The sequence below is a fragment of the Piliocolobus tephrosceles genome, chromosome 3 (assembly GCF_002776525.5).
Source record: "Piliocolobus tephrosceles isolate RC106 chromosome 3, ASM277652v3, whole genome shotgun sequence".
Lineage (NCBI taxonomy): Eukaryota > Metazoa > Chordata > Mammalia > Primates > Cercopithecidae > Piliocolobus > Piliocolobus tephrosceles.
This window is the reverse complement of record NC_045436.1, coordinates 135,755,504-135,779,992: the sequence shown is the minus strand read 5'-3', so window position 1 is coordinate 135,779,992 and position 24,489 is coordinate 135,755,504. Positions and strand designations below refer to the sequence as shown.

Below are 24,489 nucleotides of genomic sequence, written 5' to 3'. Positions count from 1 at the left end.
TTCTTTTCACTGATATTCTCAATTTGCTATTCTCCAGATACTGTTCCCTGAATTAAATTCTGTTGATCTTTTTCACTCAAAAAAGTGATGAGTTATCTCCAGAACATTGATTTTTATCAACCTTGAGAGTAACGCTGCCTTTATATTTTATAGTGATCAGAATGTTCTGTACATTTCCACTGCTTCAAAATTAAGTTTGTAATAATTACTTGGACATAAGACTTGCCACTGACTCACACTTTATAAAAATGATTTTAAGTCCATGTGTGTAGCATTAACCGGATATAATTCTCTAGAAAGAGAATTTCCATTTTATTCATTTATTTATTTTTTGCAAACAATTTTAGAGGCAGGGTGTTAAACTGATTAAAATTTCACAAGATTGACATTATTGCTTAAAGTGCTTGAATTGGTTACATTTTTAAAAATTAAGGTACAGATTATTTTAAATAAAAACTACAATATTTTTAGCAACAAAATAATAGGAATGCCACACAAATACAGTAACTATTTTGGTTACACAGAAATGGAAGCCAAAAATAAATTAATGTAATACTGGAAAACAGAAATTTAATTAGGCAGAAAAGTAGGAAATAATTTTCCCTGACCCATGCCATTTACATGAGTTCATTACAATAGTGCTGATAAATGCCTTGACCATATAATAGCAAACAAGGGCAAAACATTTAGTGCACAATATTTTAATACACATGAATATACAAAGTTGATCAAAATGCAATGTTGAAAGATAAAATCCATCTGTAATAAAGCTACACTCCAATATCTAAAATAAGCCCTAAGCTCCAGTTAGAACATAGATCATTATTCGGCATGCCCATGAAATTAAGGGTATCCATGAAAATAAATGCATAGGGACCATTTCTGACATTTTTTCCCCATTTTATCTTAAATCCAAAATATACCAGGCCATAAAACCAAATATGACTGACTTCCTATTCAAACTAATGCCCTGCTTATGTTGTGCCTCACTCTCTTCAGACCAGTCCATTTCCTATGACCATATAAGGGAAAATGCACCAACACAATAGGACTTGATGCCAGCATTTTACCAACATTTACTTTTAAAAACATGATTTCTTAGCATTTTTTATGCCATAACCTAGAGGCTAAACTAGTAAGTAACCAATACAGCAAATGTTCCTTCTGTTTTTTTTTTTAAGTGTAAAACACTGTAACTTATTTTATAACACCCAGCAGTTAAAAGAAATACAGCAGGCCTACTCACTTCTGCAGATGACACAGGAAATCCTTGGCCATTGGAGGGAATACTGAGGAGCCTTTGGGCTATTGCTGACCTCAGAATGGTCTCACATCTCCCATACCATTTCCTGTTTTACACTATGAATGAGGGATGTAAACTAAAAGTGTTTGCATGTTACTGTCTTTACATAAAGATACATGATTGGGAAAAACTTGTAGCTGCCTAGTGTTTGTTTCATTTATTGAGGAGGAAGAGTGAAAAAATTAGCAGATAGCTCTAAATTTTAAAAAGCTGATGGAGTGTTGCTGGAGAAGTGTGTTTTGGTCTTTTTCCAATCTTCTTTTTCTGCACCATACAACTGTTTTAATGTCTTTGCAATATTTTCCCTTACTTACCCTTTTTCGTTCTAAAAATCTATCCATGAATGCTGAATTTTAACTGACTCTTTCTATTAAAAGGAATTACTTCGATTAAATCACTGGGAAAAACATTTTGCACAACCAAATAGAAAAGAAATATCCTGAACTTATGACTGAGTATTTAAACATTACTTCTATAGGTTTCCAATCGAAATATTTTTTCTAATAAATTAGTTTCAACAGTTGTTTCAAAGATAATTTTAATAGCTTTTCTTATGAATCAGTTCCAATATATTAGAGGCCAACCATCATTTTCTTAAAACTTTGTAACTTGCAGTCAAATATATGGATTCTATGTAGTACAAACATTTTCCTACATTAATCACCTTCAGTCGGAAAGTGCCTCTCCTTAAAAGGAGACAAAGACTCACCTTCCAGGTAGTGATCACTGCATAAGTTTCATGGAGAGAAAAACAATGCTTATAAATGTGAAATTGCCTCTAAACAAGGCAAGGTACATTTCCATCACTGTATAAAACAACAACATGAAGATCACTCTGTTTTGTCTTCTCCAGTGAAAAGTAAAACATTTCACTTCAAGCATAAACAAATGAAATGTTGGCATGCTTACTTAAGTTCTGAGCAATAAACAGTTCAAGATATTTCAAAGATAAGAAATCCAGTTTTCATCTAGATAAAGTGCTATCCTCTTCATTGTTGCAAAATGGCCACTAACATTTTCCATTTCAATTTTAGTTCACATTATGCCCAAAGTTTGCATGTTCATTAGCGGATGCATTAGGTAACAAAAATATGTTCACAGTTTATTATAGTGTATGGAAGTTATGTGACTTCCAAAGGAAGCCAAGATCTAAGACTCAAAAACCAGCTCAACGGCAAAACACCAAACGACCCTTTTAATTAAAGGTACCAATATTCAAATGCTCTAATAAATACATATATAACAAAAGTGAAAAAAGTAACTATAGTGAGATGAGGTTCTTCCAAAAAAATTCTGTCTTGTCAAGCATTTTAGGAGTCTGAGCCAAAGAAACAGCGCCATTTTGTTCATTCCTCCCCCTGCCCACAGACACTTCCTTTGAGCCACCTTCATACCCACCTAACTCTGGTATTCCCTCTAGGGAAGGTTCTGTATCAGCCCTGGGACTCGCCAGTGCCTCAGTAAACAGACGGACTATGTTAAAAAGTTAAGTTGTACAATGTGCTGATGGCTGGAAAGATGCAGTACCTTTGTTATTCCTGATAAGGAACAATGCCATGCTGACTGGCTAAGGGGAGGTTTGCCAGCCCTGCAGTCACTAACTGTGACACATCAGCAGGATTGGAAAGATACCTTGAAAAGCTTAGCAGTGCCCGATACAGGATAAATACAACTCACAGGGCCTTACAGAAGTGTCTCTGAAAATAAACAACATAGAGTTATTTTCCTGAAACTTGGGTTTTGGTAGAAAGGTATGAAAATAACTTTTCATTGTCCACAAAAACTTCCCCCTCTTGGCTTTGCCTGCCCTGAGCCTTCTTAGCCCCTGGAATTCTAATGGCTAGGTCAGCACAGCCTAGTGCCAATGCCAGCCAACACCACCCACCGCGGACAGCTTCTCTTCACCCTGTTTCACGTGAAGGATGATTTCAGTATCGAGGTTACTCACTTTTCAACATTTTCACTTGCACAAACTTAAAGCTATAGTTTCACCTCTAAAAGGTGAATATCTACCCAATTCTTCTGTCCTTTTATCAGAAAAGAGGCAGAGAAGCTGAAAATGGGTAGCAATGCTTCCAGGGACAAGTTAAAGGAATGCATTGTAAGAAGACCCTGGAAGCCACAGAAGTTTAGCAAACACCTAAAATAGACCATAGACATTCATAGGAAATGTCATTCTAATACAGCCAGACATAATGAATGGCATAGCTTTCACCCAGTCCTAAAATTAGCAACTGTTATTCATATAAATCAGACTACAATCTGATTGCAGTTAACTCTACGTCAGACTGAAATAAAACCAAGAGTAGTGCTGCATGTAAAAACACAAAGGGAGAGTAACTCGGCCAGACCATTGAGACTCAAGAGTGATACCATTAGTGGGCCACTGGGGAAGAAGAAAGACTGCAGAGAAACCAGGTAATAGTGCTTTGAACATTTTCCCCTACTTGACTCAGTTCCACAGTTCTTTAAGTTACTCTCTTGACTGATAGAATAAAATATATCCAGATTCTGAATTTTTTGATATATCTGATGTCAGGCCATAGAATTCTTCAATAGCTTGAGCATCTATTTTCTGCAATAAAGGAGAAAGAAAACAATACAATTATATAATATGATTTCTGGGGAAAGGAGATAAAAACTAATGGAATATATATTAAAATGCAAGGAGGACAATTTGTTATGAAATCATGATTAGGAACTTTCAATAGCAAATGGAGAATTCCACAGACTTGGCTGAAGGACATCATCACATAAATTGTACATCTCTGGGAAAGTAGGCAACGCCTTCATGCATTAGCAACCCTGCATGGGCACTCTTTGAAGAACAAGACAAGACATCTCCCAAATGGTAAACTGATGGGTCCTGGAAATAGCCTTAAGTCTTTCCGGCCACCAGAGTTTAGTGTTATTCCACTTTTAGTGTTATTCTTTTAGTGTTATTCTGCTAAAACTGCTACCCTAGTGGGTTAAAATAGATCATGTCTTTGAGTGTAGAATTCATTCCAGCTAGTATTCTTTTATAACAACATCAATACATAGAATGTATTGGTGTAATATAAAGATTTACAGATCCAACAGACTGAAAAAAATATTTTAAACAATAATCGATACATGAAAAATTTGTTATAATAAAATAATTTTAATAGAACTTTGAAGTCTATTGTTTGCCCTGTATCAGAGGGGGCTTTAGTCATGATAGGAAACAAGACTTATACTTAAGTATGATTTACGGTGGCACAGATAGAGAGATCCCGTGTCTATAGCTGAACCGTAGAGAACACTTGTCGGTGAGTCCGTGATCACATCCCTTCTCCCTTTCCATGGAGCACGGGGATTAGCAGAATTTGGTTTTGAATAGAAATTTAAGTTGTTTTCAAATTACATTATGGGGAAACAGGCCTATTTTAGAAAACATCTATACATATACATTCCCTGAAATACTATTGATGCTCTATGACTACTGGAGAATAATCTGCGAACCAACCTCTACAATGTCATCATCAAATAAAAGCCAGAAGCCGTGACTTTTCACGATAGTGATATAATGCCCACGATTAGGACCACTGGAAAAGAACAAATAAAAGAAAGTCAGCAAGTTAACATTTATCTCTTTATAAAACTCTACTTAGCTCTTTATAAGCAGTGATTCTCTGGGAAACAAACTATGTCATCAGCATAAAGAACTTGGAATATAGTTCATGTCTATGTTCACGACACTATGCTGGACACGGGAATACAAAAGTGGACAGAAGAGATGTCTTCTAAGGACTCATAATCTAGCAGCAAAAACAGACACTCAAATTCAGTAAATATTAACAAAAATTACTCTCTACCTATTCTGTGCCAGGCCCTATTCTAGCTGTCAGGGGAAGAAGCAGTGAACAAAACAAAGACCTCACTTACTTGGGACTTGGGGTAGGGGCTAGACTGGCAATACACAAACTAAACTTATAAATGTATGTCAAGTGGTGAGAAATGTCATGGAGAAGGATGAAGCAGGTTAATGGGATATGAGTGATGGGAGGAGGTAATATTTGATGGAAAGTGAAGGGAGGCCACTTTGATAATGTGAGCAGAAGGAAATTTCCCTGAAGGAAATGGCAGGGGTAGGGGTAGGGGTGGGGTTGGGGTCAGGGCATGGGGAGAAGCCATGTGACTCTGGGATGGAAGTTTCAGAAATAGGGAATAGCAAGTGCAAACACCTGAGGTGGGTGAGTAGCACTTGGTGTCTTCAGGAACAGCAGAGAGGCCAAAGGAGGCCAGAGCAGCAGAGTGAGTGAGGAGGGGAAGACCGGAGGGGGCTGAGGGGCAGGTGTAGGAATCGCAGGTAAGATTTTAGGCTTTGCTTCGAGCAAGCCAGGAAGAAATGGGAATTTTAAGGAGTTGCATGATCTGTGCTTTAGAAAGACGTTAACAAACCAATAAGCATAGTAACAAGTGTTAAAAAGCCATATACTATGCTATATGGAAAAAAGCAGAACGGACAACTAAGCAGTTGTCACTATGTAGTTAGGTTAGATTTGCACGAGTGAGGAGATTTTAATCCTAAACCTAAAACTGCTTTTTAATGCAGTTAAAGTTGAAAAAGCCAAACTTTCCCCTTTGTTTACCCTCTTTCAACACAAGATGATGCCAATGATCTGTTCCTGCCCTTTCTCCAGCCTCCTCCAGCTACTGTCTCCCTTTCCCTCTGAGCTGCAGCCCATCGGGCTCCTCTCACAAGCCACCCCCTTCACATTACAGGCCTTTGCATTGCTGTAAACTCTGCCAGAGAAAATCCTACCCCAACTGCATTCTTTTTAGCCCTCAGCTCAAATGTCACTTCCCCAGATAAATCTCTGCTGACCACCTCACCTGAAGAGGTATTTCCCATCACTCACTCATCTCCCTGTTTATTCCTGATAGCACTGATCAAAATCAAATTATCTTGCAGTGGTTTGGTTTTGGAGGTAGCAGGGCAGTGTGTTTACTTGTTCATTATCAGTCATTCCAGATAGATTATAAGTTTTGTGAGGGCAGGCCCCTGCGCTGTGTATCTTTTTGTTACTCTATCTTCAGATCCTGGCATGGAACCCAGAAAATATGAGCTTAAAAAAAAACTTGCAGCAGAAATCAATGCATGAGGCTATGCACCTGTTGCAACTGTGGGCCTGCCTTCCTGGCATGGAAGGGAAGGCAGGTCCAGCTCCCTAACCTCAAAGCTTTCCAGTGCTACCTGGAAGCCACCCAATCCGCATGCACAGGCCAACCCTGCTCCACATAGGAGAACAATGCTACTTCTGTGGGGAGGAGTTTGAAGAATCCTAGTTAGTGGCATGCATGACTTGGCACCAACTGATTTCTGCTACCAGGGCTCTTCTGACCTTGTGCTCACATTACAGAAACTGATCTTAGAGAACTCAACCTCCCGCTGGACGTCCAGTTCACTCACCTGGGTCTCTGCCAGTCCTCCCAAGGATTTGAATTGGGCACCCACAGAGACCCACACTGAAAGTCCTGCGTACCCTGTGCAAGGGGCCCTCCTGTTCACACCACCCCTGCCACCCACTTTAGCCACAATGCCCACCAGGTCCCAGGCTCTGCCTGCCTTAAGACCTTCCTGAACCCTGCACCAATGTGAGGCCTCACCCAGTGCTCAAGGCTAGGTTCCAGGTCACTGGAACCCTGGGTTCTTCAAAAGAATAACAGCTCTTCTTTAGGGAGAACACCACAAAACTGGCATATAACTAGCCAATAAATATCATTTTACTGAGAATACAAGAAAACATCCAGTGACTTAAAGTTAATACATGCAGGATAAAATATGGGGTGGTTCAGATGTGAAGTTACAGTTTCTGATGCCATCTACCCTAGTACACAATTAAAAATATATCAATCTATTCCTGCGCGTGGCAATGGTAGTCTCCTGGTAATGGTGTGTTCACCATAATCCAATTTTAGCAGATGGTGAAAGACTCTTACTCTGTGACACGCCCCAATCTAAAACCTACAAGGGCAGGGGAAAGCTGTGCCTACTCCCAAGACAGAACATATACCTGTCCCAGCTGAGCAAAGAATAACAAACAGGTGAATTTTCAATATATTTTTCTTTCCTTATACCAAATTATGGAATAAAAAATATCTGCTCAAAGGAATTTCGGCAAAATGCTTTGCCTTTCCATATCTAGAGGCCTTCTCTCTCTTATCTTTTTTCTGATTATATACTTATTACAGAATGTTGGGGAAAGAACAAAAATAACAAAGAATATTTTTTGAGAATATATTTTTAATCACTCAAAGTGCCAAAAAAATATTAAATTTGATCCACTGCTTCCAGTCTTTATTTACACATCTTAAAATACTTTTGAGATCATACTATAAATGCAACTTGGCTTTTTAAAAATTAAAATCATAGCATAGACATTTCTCCATGTTATTTCAAATTCCTCATAACCATCATTTCCATGCAAAGGAGATTTATTAAGTGATTTCTCTAATGATAGAACATTTAGATTTTCATTATTGGAATGCTCTTTATTTTATGTGTCTGCAGGCATGTTTACATACTTTTTGTGATGATCAGTAAGAGTTTGGAAGATATCCCAAAAGTACTGAGTGCCACAGCCCAGGAAAGGTGCAGCTGGGTATGCTTCAGCGAAGGGGCAACCCTTACACGTACCCTGTATGTCTGCTTCCATTCCTGCCCTTACCTGCCACAGTGAACGACCACAGCAACCAGGTCATACATGCGGTCCAAGTTCACCGCATCACTGGAGGTGTTGAAGAGCCGGAGTTCCAGAGGGAAGACCACACGGTAAGACAGCTTGGTGTATCTGTGCAGCTGCTCCATGTACTTGAACCGCTTTAGGTGCAGGGCCAAGATCATGGGCAGCTTTTTTACCCTCATCCTAAGAAACCACGAAATAGAAAATCAGTTGTACCCAACACCTATCAGGGGAAGAGAACACACTGTCATCTGCACAAACAGAACAGGAGGAAGTTCTATCCAACTTCAAACCAGCAAACAACCAAACAGTTTGCAAGGATAAAAGTATGTTGGCTTATATAGAGCTGACTTAACCTACGTCCCTGGCTCCTAGGAGCATCCCAGCAGGAGAAATGTACAACGGTGTGTGTCTATTTGTTGAAAGGAGATGTTTCAGAATTTTTGTACAAATAAAAATAGGTTGTGCAATTGTTCTCCACCACTGCCCTGTGCCTTCCAGAGAGAAATGATACTTGGACAGTCTACCCCCTCAGATGATGGGGAAGAGGGTTGAGAGCTTTTGAGAACATGAAGATGGGAGGAGGACAAGGTAGACGGTGCCGACTGCTGGACTTACAGGTTCCGAGGACTGGCAGGAGGATGGATGCTTCTGACACACACTCTTGGGCATTCGGACACCAAGCGTGCCAGGCTCACTCTCATTCCGACCCTTGTGATCTTGGGCAAGTCACTTCCCTTCTCTAGCTCTCAGTTTCCTCATTTATAAAATGCAGGGGTTGGTTTAGGGCTACATTTTGCAAACTGGGTGCATGAGAGCACTGGAGATGTTAACAGATGTGATGTTTCTGTGGCTAAGTAAGTTTGGACGATGCTACTTTCTGCTTTGAAGATCCTAAGTGTACATTACCACACTGAAGATTTTGAGAAATCCTGCAGTAAAGGAATTGTTTTGTTGTTTGATGTTGGACTTCCCAAACTTATATAAACATATTAGGTGATCGTTAACATTCCTCAGTAAAAAGTCACAAAGATAACAGTTTATGCAGAGTATACTGCTAGAATAATGGGTCTTCCAGTTATCTTCCAGGCCCCCATTCCATGAATGTACTGAAATAAGTGTAAATGCCATTTAGTTGGCATACATTTTTAATGCATAGTATGTGAAAAGGACAAATTTTAAAAGAATAGTTTTAAGGAATCTATTAAGGAAAAGCCCTGTTCATACAAAAAAGCAAGTAAAACAACACTAGAGAAATAAGAATTATGGGGAACCCCATATTTTACAGGAACACATGACATTGTAATGTATAAACTCCCCAGGGCTGAACGAAAAATATCTTAATGCCACAAAGGAAGACCCAAGGCCAGTCTTAGGCAGACTGAGGTTATAAGGATGGGGGCAGATGTGAGTGACCTTCTTTACTAGCAAAAGATATCTACCTACCTCCTTGAGGCCTGCCTGCTACAGTGACTAACCATCTGCAAGTTTTGCAGCAAAGAAAAGTGTACACATTTGGAGTGAACGCCTGGGAAGGCTGAGCAGAGAAATGATCTCAACCTCAGGTCTAGACCCCTGAGGGTTTTAGACAGCAGTACTGAGCATCTGCCAGCTGCCTTGAATACTCCAGACCACTGACAAGATAGATTTAACTCACGGAAGCCTTTGCAGGATGACTGAAATGGCAACTTTCCTGGCTTGTAGGAGCAGATTAATGGGGAACAACTGGTTATTCCAGATTTTCCAAGAGCTGTAACTGTCTGGTGTGCAGAAAAGATGGTGCAATAACTTTCTTTCTTATCACCTGTTCTTTTTCTTCTTTTTTTTTTTTTTAATACGGAGTCTCACTCTGTCACCCAGGCTGTAGTGCGGTGGTGTGATCTCAGCTCACTGCAACCTCTGCCTCCTGGGTTCAACTGATTCTCCTGCCTCAGCCTCCCGAGTAGCTAGGATGACAGGCGCCCACCACCACGCCCAGCTAATTTTTGTATTTTTAGTAGAGACGGGGTTTCGCCATGTTGACCAGGCTGGTCTCAAACTCCTGACCTCAAATGATCGGCCTTCCTCGGCCTCCCAAAATGCTGGGATTATAGGTGTGAGCCATTGCGCCCAGCCTCTAATCACCTATTCTTATAACTGATGTGTTAATAATTTCCTCATGAATCCTTATGAAATGATATATATTTTTTAAACCTCTGTCTCTAAATAAGAGGTCCCAATGTTTAAGCAATACAAACAAAAATAATATTGGGTATCTACTATGTGTTATTGGGTATCTACTCTGCTAAGTATTTATATAATTTACCTTTAATCTCAAGAGAATAGTGATTACATTTAATCGTTACTTGTTTATCTAGCATAGTATCTGGCACACGGCAGGGCTCAACAAATATTTGCTGAATGACTGAATGAATAAACAAATAAGTAAACAATCGGACAGACAACTCTCCAAGTTGTCCTCTCCAAGGTCAGCGTTCTTATCCCAGTTTCACTGGTGAAGAGGGTAACTGACTTCCCCAAGGTTCCATGGCTACAAGCCCAGGAAGCTGAGATCGATTCAAAGCCAACCCTGCTGGGCCCCACAGTCTGGATCCTTCTCACCACACAAAGATAACCCTGAGCTAAATCTTTACCTACCTTTTCTGGGCTTCTTGTTTGCTGCAGCATGTTTCACAATAATATTTTTGTTCACTACACAGTGTTTCTGTGTTGCTGAAGTCTCTGTAGAGGAAAATATTTTCATCTTTAAAAAATGTCCAAATCTACTTGGTTTACCATGTTTTAAATCCCTCAATTAACCTGTAGGGTAATTTTTAAGTAAAAACGGGAGGAGTAATAAAAAAAAAAATCTAGGATGGAAGAGAAACTACAGGATAAATAAAAAGAAGACTGGGTGCCATTATGATGGTAGACATGTTCTTTTCATCAAATCATGAATTTACCATGAGAGATTCAAATATAGTTTTATTTATGGGATATATAAAGGCAGATACAAATTAGGGTTTCCAACTGGATTCAGAAAAAAAACTCATGATTTAATGGAGAATACCTATAAGCTAGAAACTAAAATCATAATAGAAAAATGCTGTTGAGTAAAAGCTCACCATAAACACTAAAACTTAGGTCCAAAAAAGTAAATCAGATAATATGCAAGGTGACATTATTGTGTAGTTAATGAAAAACAGTATTTCTCTGGTAGTCCATATTTTCAAAGAGCACGAAAGTAAAGATAATGAAATTTAAACCATATACAAAACTGCCCTCTTACTGAACTAAAGAAATCCTGAGTTAATCAGACGACCACCTCCTACCAACCATTGCTCCCCACTGCTCCCCCGCCAGAGGACATGAACTTTTGCCTGCCTCCTTTGGAGAACAAAAGCCACTGTGTTTGTCATATGTGTATCTGCCTTATCTTGAGGTTCTACTCTGCTACTTATGGTTTTTATTTTTTAAATGTCATGATTTTTCATTCTTTTCCAGCCATCGAGCTTCTACTTAACATTTCTGTGGTACTGCTTCAAGGGCTGAAAAGAACATCTGGACTAACACCCTACAGTTTTGAAAAATTCTGGGACATTTCCTTGTTCACAGAGTGTCCTAGTACCACAATGACCAGATTTTATTAAACATAAAATGTTATTTAAAATGTGTTAGGTGATTCTACCACTTACACAAAACATATCAAAAGAAAACATGGATTCTTTCATTCATTAAGTCCCCAAATGTTTCCTGCCAGTCCTCTTGGCTAGATTCTGGGGATCCACAGAAAATAACTGCCCTCATACGGTTCACACTTCAACAGAGATGCGTGTAAATGAACCACTGACAACATGAAACGATCAGTGCAGCTTCAATAAAAAGTATTACATGATTCCCCTGCTGAAACCCTCCAGCAGTTTCCACTGCACTTATCCACCCTGCCTCCTTCTCTCTGCTTCAGTCACACTGGCCCTGGGATATCCTCTTCTTACCTTAGGGTGTTTGCAGGTGCTATTTTCTCAGCACTGAGAGCTTCCTCCCAGAAGCTTCCATGGCTGGCTAACATGGTTGTTCAGCACTCAGCCTAAACATCCCCTCTTTGGAGAAAACTTCTCTGGCCACTTTGTCCAAGCCTATCCAGCCCCTATCACATTGCAGTCTTATTTCTTCCCAGCATCTGAAACCAATCTTCTGTTCATTTGATTACTTGCCTCCCTTCTATGTGGGCAGTGCGCTTGTCATTCCTATATCCCCAGCACGACACACAATGGAACGCATTAATATTTGTTGGTGGAATGAATGAACCAACAAAGACAGAAGCAGGTGTAAAGTCCAGGAGAAAGCACAGAGAAAGAGGGAAAGTGTGCCAGGTGAACAAGCGAATAAGAGTCAATGACTCCAGAGAGAGAACACCGCAGTGCAGAGGCCTGGAGGTAGGGAATAGCGGCAGCGGTGTATTAGTCTGTTCTCATGCTGCTAATAAAGACACACCTGAGACTGGGTAATTTATAAAGAAAAAGAGGTTTAACGAACTCACAGTTTCACACAGCTGGGGAGGCCTCACAATCACGGCAGAAGGCAAAGGAGGAGCAGAGTCATGTCTGCTCCTGTCTACCTGGCAGCAGGCAAGACAGAGCATGTGCAGGGGAACTCCCATTTATAAAACCATCAGATCTTGTAAGACTCATTCACTACCACGATAACAGTATGGGAAAAACTGCTCCCATGATTCAATTATCTCTGCCTGGCCCCTCCTTTAACACATGGGAATTACTACAATTCAATGAGATTTGGGTGCAGACACAGCCAAATCATATCAGGCAGCAAGTCACACAGCCTGGAATACGTTACCAAGATGCCAGCATGAACCCTAACCAACAGTCTCAACAAAGAAAAGACATCATCAGGTAGTGCTTTTTGGAAATTCCACTTTTGACAGCATGGTGGAGGGGGGATTGGAGAGGGCTAAAAGGCAAGAAAGCCATTAGAATGCAAATGTACTAGACTTTCAGATTTCAAGTATGTGGTATATAAAACAAACTCATACTTAGCTGATGGAATACTTCAATTGAGTAAGTGCTGTGGAATCTTGTTTTGGCTGCATGGGATTGACTGGAGTGGAACCAGGGAGCCAGAGGCAGGGAGGTGAGTATGGGCGTTACGGAGCTTCATATCCTCCCAATGTCTACTGTGGACAAGCTGTACTACCAAGCTAAAGGGTCACGATAGCCAAAGAAAGGCCAGCAACAAACAGGGAATCATTCATTCCTACTCATTCTTATTTTCCCCAAAAAGTTATTTGATTTGTACACCCAGACAGGTGGAAATGACCCATTTTACAAAGAAAGTCGCTGACAGAGTAATGCTCTTAGGGCATCCATGAGTTGAGAATTAGAAAATGAAGGTAAGTTAGGAGAAGGGAAGGACCCCAGCAGTAAATGCTGAGGCAGAGCAGCTGTCAGTTAATGCTCCATACCTGTTAGAACAAAAATGGGCAACAGTGGTGTAGGAAACTCTTCAATGAGAAAGACAGAGGGGCACTTGCTCTCTCCCACACTTGGGATAAATTACCAAAGCATAGAGCAGAGGTTGGGAGAAAAACACAAAATTCTGTGTATTGCTTTAAAAAGAGGCAGAGCAGCAATAAAATATTACTTAAAAATACACTTTGGGGCTTGATATAGTTTGGATCTGTGTCCCCACCCAAATCTCATATTCAAATGTAGTCCCCGATGTTGGAGGTAGGACCTGGTAGAAGGTAACTGGATCATGGGGGCAGAATTATCATGAACGGTTTAGCACCATCCTCCCAGTGATATCCTCGTCATACATCGTGGTTGAGTTCTTGCGAGATCTGGCCATTTAAAAGTGTTTAGCCCCTCCTCCAACCCCTGGCTTCTGTTCCAGTTATGTGATGTGTGTGCTCCCCCTTCACCTTCTGCCATAATTGTAAATTTCCTGAGGCTTCCCCAGAAGCCAAGCAGATGCCAACACCATGCAGAACCATGAGCCAATTAAACCTCTTTTCTTTATAAATTACCCAGTCTCAGGTATTTATTTATAGCTATGTGGGAATGGACTAATATAGGGCTGCTCCAAAAGTAGTGAGTTATCTCAACTGATGGTTCACAGTCAGTTATAGATCAAACTCCTTGTTCTACTTTTTCATCCGTTCTCAGGAAGGAAGGAAGGAGGGAAGGAGAGAAAGAGAAGAAAGAAAATACACTTTGGGAACAAATCTAATAAGAAATGCATGCTATTACAAAAAAAGGCACTAAAGCCTTATGCAAATATTTTAAAACTTAAAAAAATGGAGAAAGACTCTTTTTGGGGAAGGCTATCATTTATTGTAAACACAGCTATCGTGTCCAAGTTAATGTCTATCTTTGATACATTTTCAATTAAAATCTTCTTTTTCACTCATCACAATAATTTAAAATCGATATTAAAAATCCTCAAGCAACACTTCCCGATAATTTCCATGTCATGATCCACACAGAAATACTACCATGAGAAACACAGTAGGATATACTGACGAGGCTGCTCCTATGGCTGGCCATGGGGCTCTGGCACTGCCAGGCCCTCCCAGCCTCCCAGGAACCGAGGAGATGAATACATATAACCCATTTTCCCTGGCTCACCAGTTGGGAAGTTTTATTCTAGAATCTAGTACAGTGGTTCCCCTCCTGCTCGCCTGGCTGCTCATTAGAATCACCTGGGGAGCTTTAACAACAATCCTAATTCCCAATCCCACACCCCTCCACCCCCGACTCTCCCTCCATTCAATTACATCAGAATCTCTCCAAGTGGAACCCAGGCATTATTGTTCTTAAATCTTCCAATGTGCTGCCAGAACTCCAATGTAAAGGCAGAGAGTCATTACTCCAATGCTTCCCAATAACCTGGGGATATTGTCGGCACTGGGAGAATGGGAATTTAAAATGAGAGGAAGACAGAGGAAAGGGAAGGTGGTTTTAGAGCACTGAGCATTTGGAGGAGAAAGGGGAGATTCTGGGAAGGAGTCATGGGGAGGGTCTAAGGCACTCAAGTGGAAGACAAAAATAACCAAAAAGGCCATGCAAGGATAATTAAGATAAACTTCACATAGTTTAAGTTTTTGCCTGAGGCCAGCCCTGAACTTTTCACAAGGAAAAAACATCTTTCTTTCTCAGTATTCTCCTATGACACAAATGGCTTACTCTGCCTAAGACACAATACTGAGGTTTGAAATATTAGAATTATAGCTCAGCTACCACACAAACTTAATGGTTTCTCCAGATCTGTACCCTGAATTTAAACACTATTTATATCATTTCTCTGGAACAAAAGTTCAGTGAAAATACATTATAATTCACCACCTAAAAACTTTCTGGAAGAAGGTACCAGAGATCTTACATTCAAACCCCACCATTTTAGCTTAATTTTTTATTTTTTAAAGTTACCGAAATGAAAGAAACATATCAGAAGAGAAATGCAGACATAACATTAGAGAAGAAAATTCATAATTCTAGTTTAAAAAACAAATCCTCAAAAATGCAATCCACATTAAACCATGAAAGGGGCCAAGCAAGAGCCCACCCTTCCTTCTCTTTTGTCTCAGAGACAGAGAAAGCTAACGACTCCACTGGCATCATTTGCTCCCTGCATCTTTCTCCCGCAGGTCCTTCTCCCATCATGGAACTCTGAGTGGTGAGTGGCAACACCTGGCAGGCTTCTCTTTCTGCTGTAGAGGTGACATCTCACACACATGTTAGGGCAGGTATAGCGGAGTTGGTCAAGGTCTAGTTTAGGTGTAATGTAAAACAAGGGAGTGGGAGGCACTTCAGAGATACCAGCCTGCACAGTGCAATAAGACAGAGTCGAATGTTTAAAAGGCATTCAGAGGCTACTTTATACTCACCCACCCTAGCCCGAACATTTCCAAGTGCCTCTAGCCTGACTTCACCAAGTATGGATAACCAATATACACATTTCTCCAGGAAAAATATTTATGGAAACCTAAACTTCAGTTCTATTTCTTATAACAAGGTTTCCCAAAGGTTGAAATTATCACCAATCACTTAACACTTTACCTGACTGATCTCAAATCTACAGCCACTGCCACCTGCCCTTCTGAACAGTTCAAGTAATTCCTGGAAAAGAGGGAAAGTAGCCAGCCTCCCTAACTCCAAATTCTCACCAAGGAGGAGAATGGGCATATAATGGCTTTCTCCCATTCCCTCATCAAAAACTAATGATGGTACACCCTTAACGTTTTCCACGACCTGTGATCATAAAACCTTAGGAAATAAAAAATGGCTTCTTTTCACCGGAACGTTAGGAACTGATAATTGTTTGGCTCTGTGTCCCCACCCAAATCTTATGTTGAATTATAATTCCCAATGTTGGGGGAGGGACCTGGTGGGAGGTGATTTGATCACTGGGGTTCTTGTGATCTTTACTGCTCTTGTGATAGTAAGTTCTATCTTACTGTTCTTGTGATAGTAAGTTCTCACAAAATCTGGCTGTCTAAAAGTGTGTAGCACTTCTCCCTTCACTCTCTCTCTCCTGCCACCATATGAAGATTATGCATTTCCTCTTCACCTTCTGCCACAATTACAAGTTTCCTCCTGTATAGCCTGTGTAATTGTGAGCCAATTAAACCTCTATTCTCCATAAATTGCCCAGTCTCCAGTATGTCTTTACCACAGTGTGAGAACAGACTAATATAGAAAATTGGTACCAAGAGTGGAACATTGCTATAAAGATACCTGAAAATGTAGAAGCAACTTTGGTACTGGGTAACGGGCAAAGGTTGGAGCAGTTTGGAGGGCTCAGAAGAAGACAGGAAGATGTGGGAAAGTTTGGAACTTCCTAGAGACTTGAATAGTTGTGACCAAAATGCTGATAGTGACATGGACAGTGAATTCCAGGCTGAGGAAGTCACAGATGGAAATGAGGAAGTTATTGGGAATTGAAGTAAAGTTCACTCTTGTTATGCTTTAGCAAAGAGATTTGTAGCATTGTGCCCCTGCTCGAGAGATCTCTGGGACTCTGAATTTGAAAGACATGATTTAGGGTATCTGGTGGAAGAAATTTCTAAGTAGCAGAGTGTTCAAGATGTGTTCTGGCTGCTTCTAAGTCTATACTCGTTTGCATAAACAAAGATATGACCTGAAACTAGGACTTATATTTAAAAGGGAAGCAGAGTATAAAAGTTTGGAAAATTTGCAGCCCAACCATGTGGTAGAAAAGAACAATCCATTTTTAGGGAGGAATTCAAGGCTGCAGAAATTTGCCTAAGTAAAGAAGAGCCAAATGTTAATAGCCAAGACAATGGGGAAAATGCCTCCAGGAAATTTCAGAGACCTTTACGGCAGCCCCTCTCATCACAGGCTTGGAGGCCTAAGAGGTGTGAGAAACACACTCACCCATCCAAACCCAAAGAATGGACTTAGAGTCACAAAGAACAGTGGAAACAAGACTTTTAATGGTAGTCTTGCAAAATCGGATGTCTGATAGGCAGGCACACCAGGGGCAGGTACAGCAGCTAATTTCAGTAGCTAATTTATCTCCTAGCACACAAGTCCCTCCCTCAGTTCCTCACTGGTTGAGTACTATGGGGTTACAATCTTCCCGGACATTGCCTAAGTTTCATTATTCCCTCATAAGGTCATACCCCAGTCCCCTTCCCTGCTTAAGTTTCAATTTCCCAATAACAAAACTTTCTTCCCTTTTATGTGCTGACCCTCCTCTATATCCTGTTCACTTATAGTGACTTTCTAGGTGCCATGAGCTGTGCAGTTTGTCACAACCGTAGGCTGGCTGACAGTACTTAGATTTATTATGCCTTGAAAACAAAACATTTAAAATGTTTTCTCACAGAGGGAAAAATGGTTTCACGGGTCAGGCCTAGGGCCTCCACTGCACCATGCAGCCTCAGGACATGGCAGCCTACATCCCAGCCACTCCAGCTCCAGCTATGGCTAAAAGGCACCAAGGTACAGTTTGGGTTGTTGCTTCAGAGCATGCAAGCCCTAAGTCTTGGCAGCTTCCATGCGGCTTTGGGCCTGTGGGTGTGCAGAAAGCAAAAGGTGAAGTTTGGAAGCCTCCACCTAGATTTCAGAGAATGTATGGAAATGTCTGGCTGTCTAGACAGAAGTCTGCTGCAGGGGCGGAGCCCTCATGGAGAATCTCTACTAGGGCAGTGCAGAGGGGAAATATGGGGTGGAAGCCCCCACACAGAGTCCCCACTGGGGCACTGCCTAGTGGAGCTGTGAGAAAAGGGCCACTGCCCTTCAGACCCCAGAATGGTAGATCCACCAACAGCCCACCCTGTGCACCTGGAAAACCTACAGGCACTCAATTCCCGCCTGTGAAAGCACCTGCAAGGGCTCCTTCAAAGCCACAGGGGTGAAGCTGCTTGAGGCCTTGGGAGCCCACCCCTTGTGTCACTGTGCCCTGGTGTGAGACATGGAGTCAAAGGAGATTATTTTGGAGCTTTAAGATTTAATGACTGCCCTGCTGGGTCTCAGACCTGCATGGGGCCTGTAGCCCCTTTGTTTAGGTCAATTTCTCCCTTTTGGAATGGGAGTACTTACTTGATGCCTGTACCTCCCATTGTATCTTGGAAGTAGCTAGCTTGTTTTTTATTTTACATGCTCATAGGTAGAAGGAACTTGCTTTGTCTCTGATGAGACTTTGGCCTTGGACTTTTGAGTTAATGCTGGAATGAGTTAAGACTTTGGGGGACTGCTGGGAAGACATGATTGGTTTTGAAATGTGAGAAGGACATGAGATTTGGGAGGGAACAGAGGCGGAATAATATGGTTTGGCTCTGTGTCCCCACCCAAATCTCATATTGAATTTTAATCTCCAATGTTGGGGGAGGTATCTGGTAGGAAGTAACTAGATCATGAGGGCAGATTTCCCCCTTGCTGTTCTCAAGATCGTCAGTGAGTTCTCATGAGATCTGGGGGTTTAAAAGTGTGTAGCACTTCCCCTTTTGCTCTCTCTCTCTCTCTCCTGTGGCTGCTTCCCCTTCACTTCCACCATGATTGTAAGTTTCCTGAGACCTCCTTAGCCATGCCTCCTATACAGCCTGCAGAACTGTGAGTCAAACAAACCTCTTTTCTCCATAAATTACCCAGTCTCAGGTATGTCTTTATAGCAGTCTGAGAATGGACTAATACAGAAACTCATGCCATAAACAGAAACATTCAGAAGAAAAAAGAGGCCATCATGGCCTATAAAACTCTTTGCAAACAAAGAAATTACAAACTTGTCCTAGACACCTGGACACAAGCAGAAAAGCCAAACCAATAAGAAGCACTCAGGTAACTATCAGTGCCAGGGTGGGGAACTCTCAGAGCCCTGGGAAATGGGAACGCAATCAGCCCCCAGCTCACACAATACATTACACCCAGATGAACCAAGAAGCTCTTCCAAGCTGTTGTTGGTGCCTTTTCCCTGAAAGATGGCTTTCTAACTGCAACCACCACAGCCAAATCCCTTTAATCTATTCTTCTAAAAGGTTCCAAGTAACCTGAGCTCCTGAAATAAAGGTTCTGTCATCTGGCCCTTACTCATAAAAATTATGATACTATAACAATGTCTCTGACACCCTGCTGAAACACCCCAAGCCTTAGGGAGGCCCATGCTGACCACTTGGTCTACACAGGCACCTCCAGTACCAGCCACTCTTTAGACTTGTTTTATTTCCTTCAAAGCAATGATCACTGTCTGTGCATTCCCACTAGAATGTAAGTGCTGTGAAAGCACAGGCCTTGTCAGGTTCACTCCTCTATCCCCAGTGTCTACAACACAACCAGGCAAATTATAAGCACTCATGGCCTCCTGTTGAAAGGAAGAAAGGCAGAAGGGAGTGAGGGGCTCAAAGGGAATTACGTCTTTACAACAACTCTGAGCACATTTTCAATGCACAAGTCAATAAAAATGTCTACAGTAATCCTGGGCAAGCATTACTGTTACACTCAGGGCTCCTTATCTTCTCTTCACCCTCATGAGAAAGAATTTCTTTCCATGGATGATCTCCATAGAATGCTTAAAAGATGGAGGAACAGGCAACTCCTTCATTAGTTCTCAGCCCAAAGTGCATAATATTTAAAATAATAAAATAGATTATCTTAGAAAAAGAGTAATCGTAGGCATCTATAGCCTTTATTAACTTAATTATATGAGAGAGAGAGACTGTGTGTGTGTATGTGTGTGTGTAAGAAAGAGCAACACTGATTGATGAAGGCCAAAGCCTACATCTGCATTAAAGAGTAGCATTTTATTTTTAAATTTAACAACCAATTATTTCTATTTTATGCTCTTTTTTCTCAGTGGGACTCTTCTTCAGACCACATAATCTCTCTTGGGAAAGGAGAGATAGAAAATAATACGATCATATTGGTTTAAGAGGAGGGTAGATTATGTCCTGAAGAAATACAGGATTTTCTCTCCCACTTAGTTACAAGCCTGATCAAAAGCTCAAACTGCCTCAGAGTTCATAAGGTTACCTTAGACAGTGGGTAATGGATGTATTCTGCTCCACATCAACAGAAAGGTCAAGAAAATCTTCATCTTTGCTACTAACCTGAAACAAAAACAGGAAAAAATACATTAGGCATGAAATATGTAGTAGATAACACTTTGAACATGTATAGGTAATCATTGACTGCAATAAAAACCATAACTGTAGTTAAAGTCCTGCATGGACATGTATACTCATTGGCACCCAATTACCACAAAAGCAATCCAATCTAGAGAAAATCCCAAATTCTCAATTTAACCTCATCCCTATCCCAGTTTTGACTCACAGCTTTTAATAGTTAAAACTCAACCAGATTTCTCTTCCTCTCCATTCATTTCTCCCATTGTTTCAAAGTAGGGAGTATTAAATATCCATATAGCCCAGATTGCAGAGTGATAAAAAATGGAAACGGAAAAAGGACAAGAGACTTACAAAATCTATCACCCAGATGACCATCCCTTGTTGAGTTGTTTCCACTTTTTGCCAGTCCCTTGAAATCACTCCCTTTCTCATCATTCAAACCCCATCATTCAAACCGTGTGGCGGGCCAGGGAGCCTGACAGGCAATGGGCTGCAGAATTGCACTGACCACACATGAAGCTGTTCTTTGGCCAGGAAGTGGTCATCACATGCAGAGCCCTGTGCTGTCCATGACAATGACCAGACCTGGGGCTGGCGTGGAGCCTGGGCTCACACAGGCCCGCCATACTGTGGACAGCTCTCAGCCGAGCTGGTTCAGTGGCCCCAGCTGTCTCTCAGCCTTCAACAGCTCACCCCACACTAATTCTGGATCTCATATATCTCAAAGCTCACTGAGTAAGTGCTTACTTTCCACTAATTCACTGACAACCCTGGGGTTTTACTGCCTTGTTCCCGGAGTAGCAGGAACAGTTTGCAACAACCTTCAGGTGCTCAGTCAATTAGCAGCAAAATGAAAACAATATTCCTTTTAAAGTGTGACAACTACCCTATGACCCAAAATTCCAGAAGTTATCTGAAGAAATATTCAGAGATGTGTATGCTCTCTTTTATACTTTCAGAAGTACACACGGGAGCCAGGCGTGGTGGCTCACGCCTGCAATCACAGCACTTTGGGAGGCTGAGACGGGTGGATCACTTGAGGTCAGGAGTTCAAGACCATCCTGGCCGACATGGTGAAACCCCGTCTCTACTAAAAATACAAAAAATTAGCCAGGCATGGTAGCACGTGCCTGTAATCCTAGCTATTTGGGAGGATGAGGCAGGAGAATTGCTTGAACCTGTGAGGCGGAGGTTGCAATGAGCTGAGATTGTGCCACTGACTCCAGCTTGGGTGACAGAGTGAGACCCTGTCTCAAAAAAAAAAAAAAAAAGTACACACGGGAATGGATACTGAGACACAAGAATGGGTATCGCCCAGATCTGTATCCTGTCTCTGCCACTTATAAAGTCGATAGCTTCAGGCCAGTTACTCAGCCTGTTTCCTCATCTGTAAAGTGGGGACAGCAAGAGTGTCTATCTCATAAAGCCATTGTAAGTAGGAAATAAGATAGTACATGTAAAGTGCTTTAAAAAGTAAGGACTCAATAAATTAGGAATTGCAAAAAATTTTAAGTGGCCTAAAATGGTCAAAAAGTTGGGAATGGCTTTCTACATTGTGGTTATCATACTAAATGAAAAAGTAGGTTATACAACTATATATAATTTAATCCCAATTTTGTATTTAAAAAAAGGCATCTTTATACTTACACACATGCATCCCCTCCCTTGGCATTCTCTACCATCCTGTTTTAATTTTTTAATGCCATTTATTTCTGCCATGGTAGAATGCATTAGTAGCCCCAAATCCTCACCATTGCCTCTATTGGCTTCTTTGTCATATGGCTTCACAGATACTATCAAGAGATGATTATGTTTTGCCACCCTTGAGTCTGAGTGTGACCATGTAACTTGCCTTGGCCAGTGGGATGCTAGAAGGCAAGTTACCAGCAGAAGCCAGAACAAGCATTTGTGAAACTGCTCTCTTGCATCACCATAAGAATAATAACCCCAGGCTAGCCTGCTGCTCCCAGAAAGAGGAGAGACCCATAGAGGAAAACTGTCCTAACTAACGCAATCCAGCCAAGCCCAATCTAGAGTAAAACCCCTAATGATCTTGCAGACATGTGAGTGGGCTAGCTGAACTACAAATACACAAGTTCAGCCGAGCCCAGCCTAGACCAGTCGACCACAAGCCAACCCACCATTGCATGAGTTATAATAAAAAATGATAGTTTAAGGCTCAGAGTTTTGGGGTGGTTTGTGACAAAGCAATAGATAACTGATACAACTACTTATCCTTTTATATGTTTTATTTTTATATGTTTACTGTCCATCTCCCGCTCACTAAAATGAAAGTTCAAAAGACTGGCTTCCATAGTAACTAAGATCCCAGCACACCAATACTCTCCAGAAAACTAGAAACTATAAACTCACATAACCAAAAACTAAAAGCAGCTACCTGAAGGCACTGGAGAGTGAACACAAGCAAGCACATGGGGAGTCCACACTTGGAGGAGGACAGCCGTACATAACGAGTTCATGGTTTCATAGCCTTTAGCTGGGGGTGCTGAGGGGGAAACGCAGTCTTCCCGGTCTGCAAGCCGGAAGACTAAATCTGGGAAACCATGCCCACTGGAAAAAAAGGAAAGAGGGTATCTCCAACTCTGCCCACATGTGGCTGGCCCCTGATCCACCCATGCATGGAATACACACAAAGCAACTTGGCTGTTAACAAAATGGCTGCCACCCAAAATTCAAGCTGCCACCCAAGAAACATAGTGAATAGTTTAGATCCAACCAAGATAAGTGCCTGTTAAAACTAAAGAAACTCAATATGCATTAAAGAAAACTAACAGAATCTGGCTGGGCGTAATGACTCACACCTGTAATCCCAGCACTTTGGGAGGTGGAGGCAGGTGGATCACTAGGTCAGGAGTTCGAGGCCAGCCTGGCCAAGACGGTGAAACCCCGTCTCTACTAAAAATACAAAAATTAGCTGGGCACGGTGACAGACACCTGTAATCCTAGCTACTTGGGAGGCTAAGGCAAGGGAATCGCTTGAACCCGGGAGGTGGAGGTTGCAGTGAGCTGAGATCTCACCACTGTACTCTAGCCTGGGCAACAGAGCAAGACTCCATCTCAAAAAAAAAAAAAAAAAAAAAAAAAGAAATCTAACAGAATCCAGTGTCTCTGCCACTTAACATTCTCAATGTTCTGAATAAGATCCAAAGTTAAAATATGTGACAAATGACTTACCTAAGACATTCTTAAAAGAAAACAAACTGAGACCAATCCTGGGATGACCCAGATGTTGGAATTAGCAGATAAGGATTTTAAAGAGGCCATTATAACTATCATCAATAAAATAAAATATACTCGCAATGGATCAAAAAACGTGAAACCCCAGTAGAGAAATAGAAACAATATAAAAGAATCAAATAGAAATTCCGGAACTGAAAAACGCAATACACTGAATGAATTTAACAGCAAAGTGGAGGTGACAGAGGAAAAAACAAGTGAATATGAAGACAGATCAATGGAAATCACCCAATGAGGACTAACGAAAGAAGACTGAAGTAAAAATTAACAGATACTTAGGAATCTTTTAGCTAATACTGTACATATAATCAGAGTCCTAAAAGGGGAGAAAATGGAGAACAGGGCAGTAGAACTATCTGAGAAAATAAAGGCTGAATATTTCCCAAATTTGGTGAAAGGCATCCATTAATAGACTCAAGACATTCAACCAACACCAAGCAGGATAAATACAAAGAAGGTCAGCCAAGGTGCCTCACAGGCAAACTGTTGAAAACCAAAAATAAAAAGCAAATCTGAAATATCTAGACCAAAAAAAGAAAAAAAGACAAGAGGATGGTTCAATTGGCAGCTAACCTCTCATCAGAAACTATGGAGACCAGAAGACAGTGAAACATCTTTCATGTGCTGAAAGAAAAAAGTGA

The 24,489-nt window shown here is 41.1% G+C and overlaps 1 protein-coding gene across 2 annotated transcripts in view; it reads right to left on the bottom strand.

Moving 5' to 3' along the window:
• Nucleotides 1-293: 293 nt before the first annotated feature.
• USP46 (ubiquitin specific peptidase 46) overlaps nt 294-24,489 on the bottom strand; it is a 68,942-nt gene continuing 44,746 nt past the window's right edge. For both annotated transcript variants that reach the window (XM_023183156.2, XM_023183157.2), the window contains 5 exons: nt 20,496-20,572; nt 10,648-10,731; nt 7,996-8,193; nt 4,791-4,869; nt 294-3,878 (listed from right to left, as the gene is read on the bottom strand). In XM_023183156.2, coding sequence (XP_023038924.1) covers nt 3,777-3,878; nt 4,791-4,869; nt 7,996-8,193; nt 10,648-10,731; nt 20,496-20,572 — 540 coding nt within the window. In that variant the 3' untranslated portion in view covers nt 294-3,776. The remainder of the gene's footprint in view (nt 3,879-4,790; nt 4,870-7,995; nt 8,194-10,647; nt 10,732-20,495; nt 20,573-24,489) is intronic.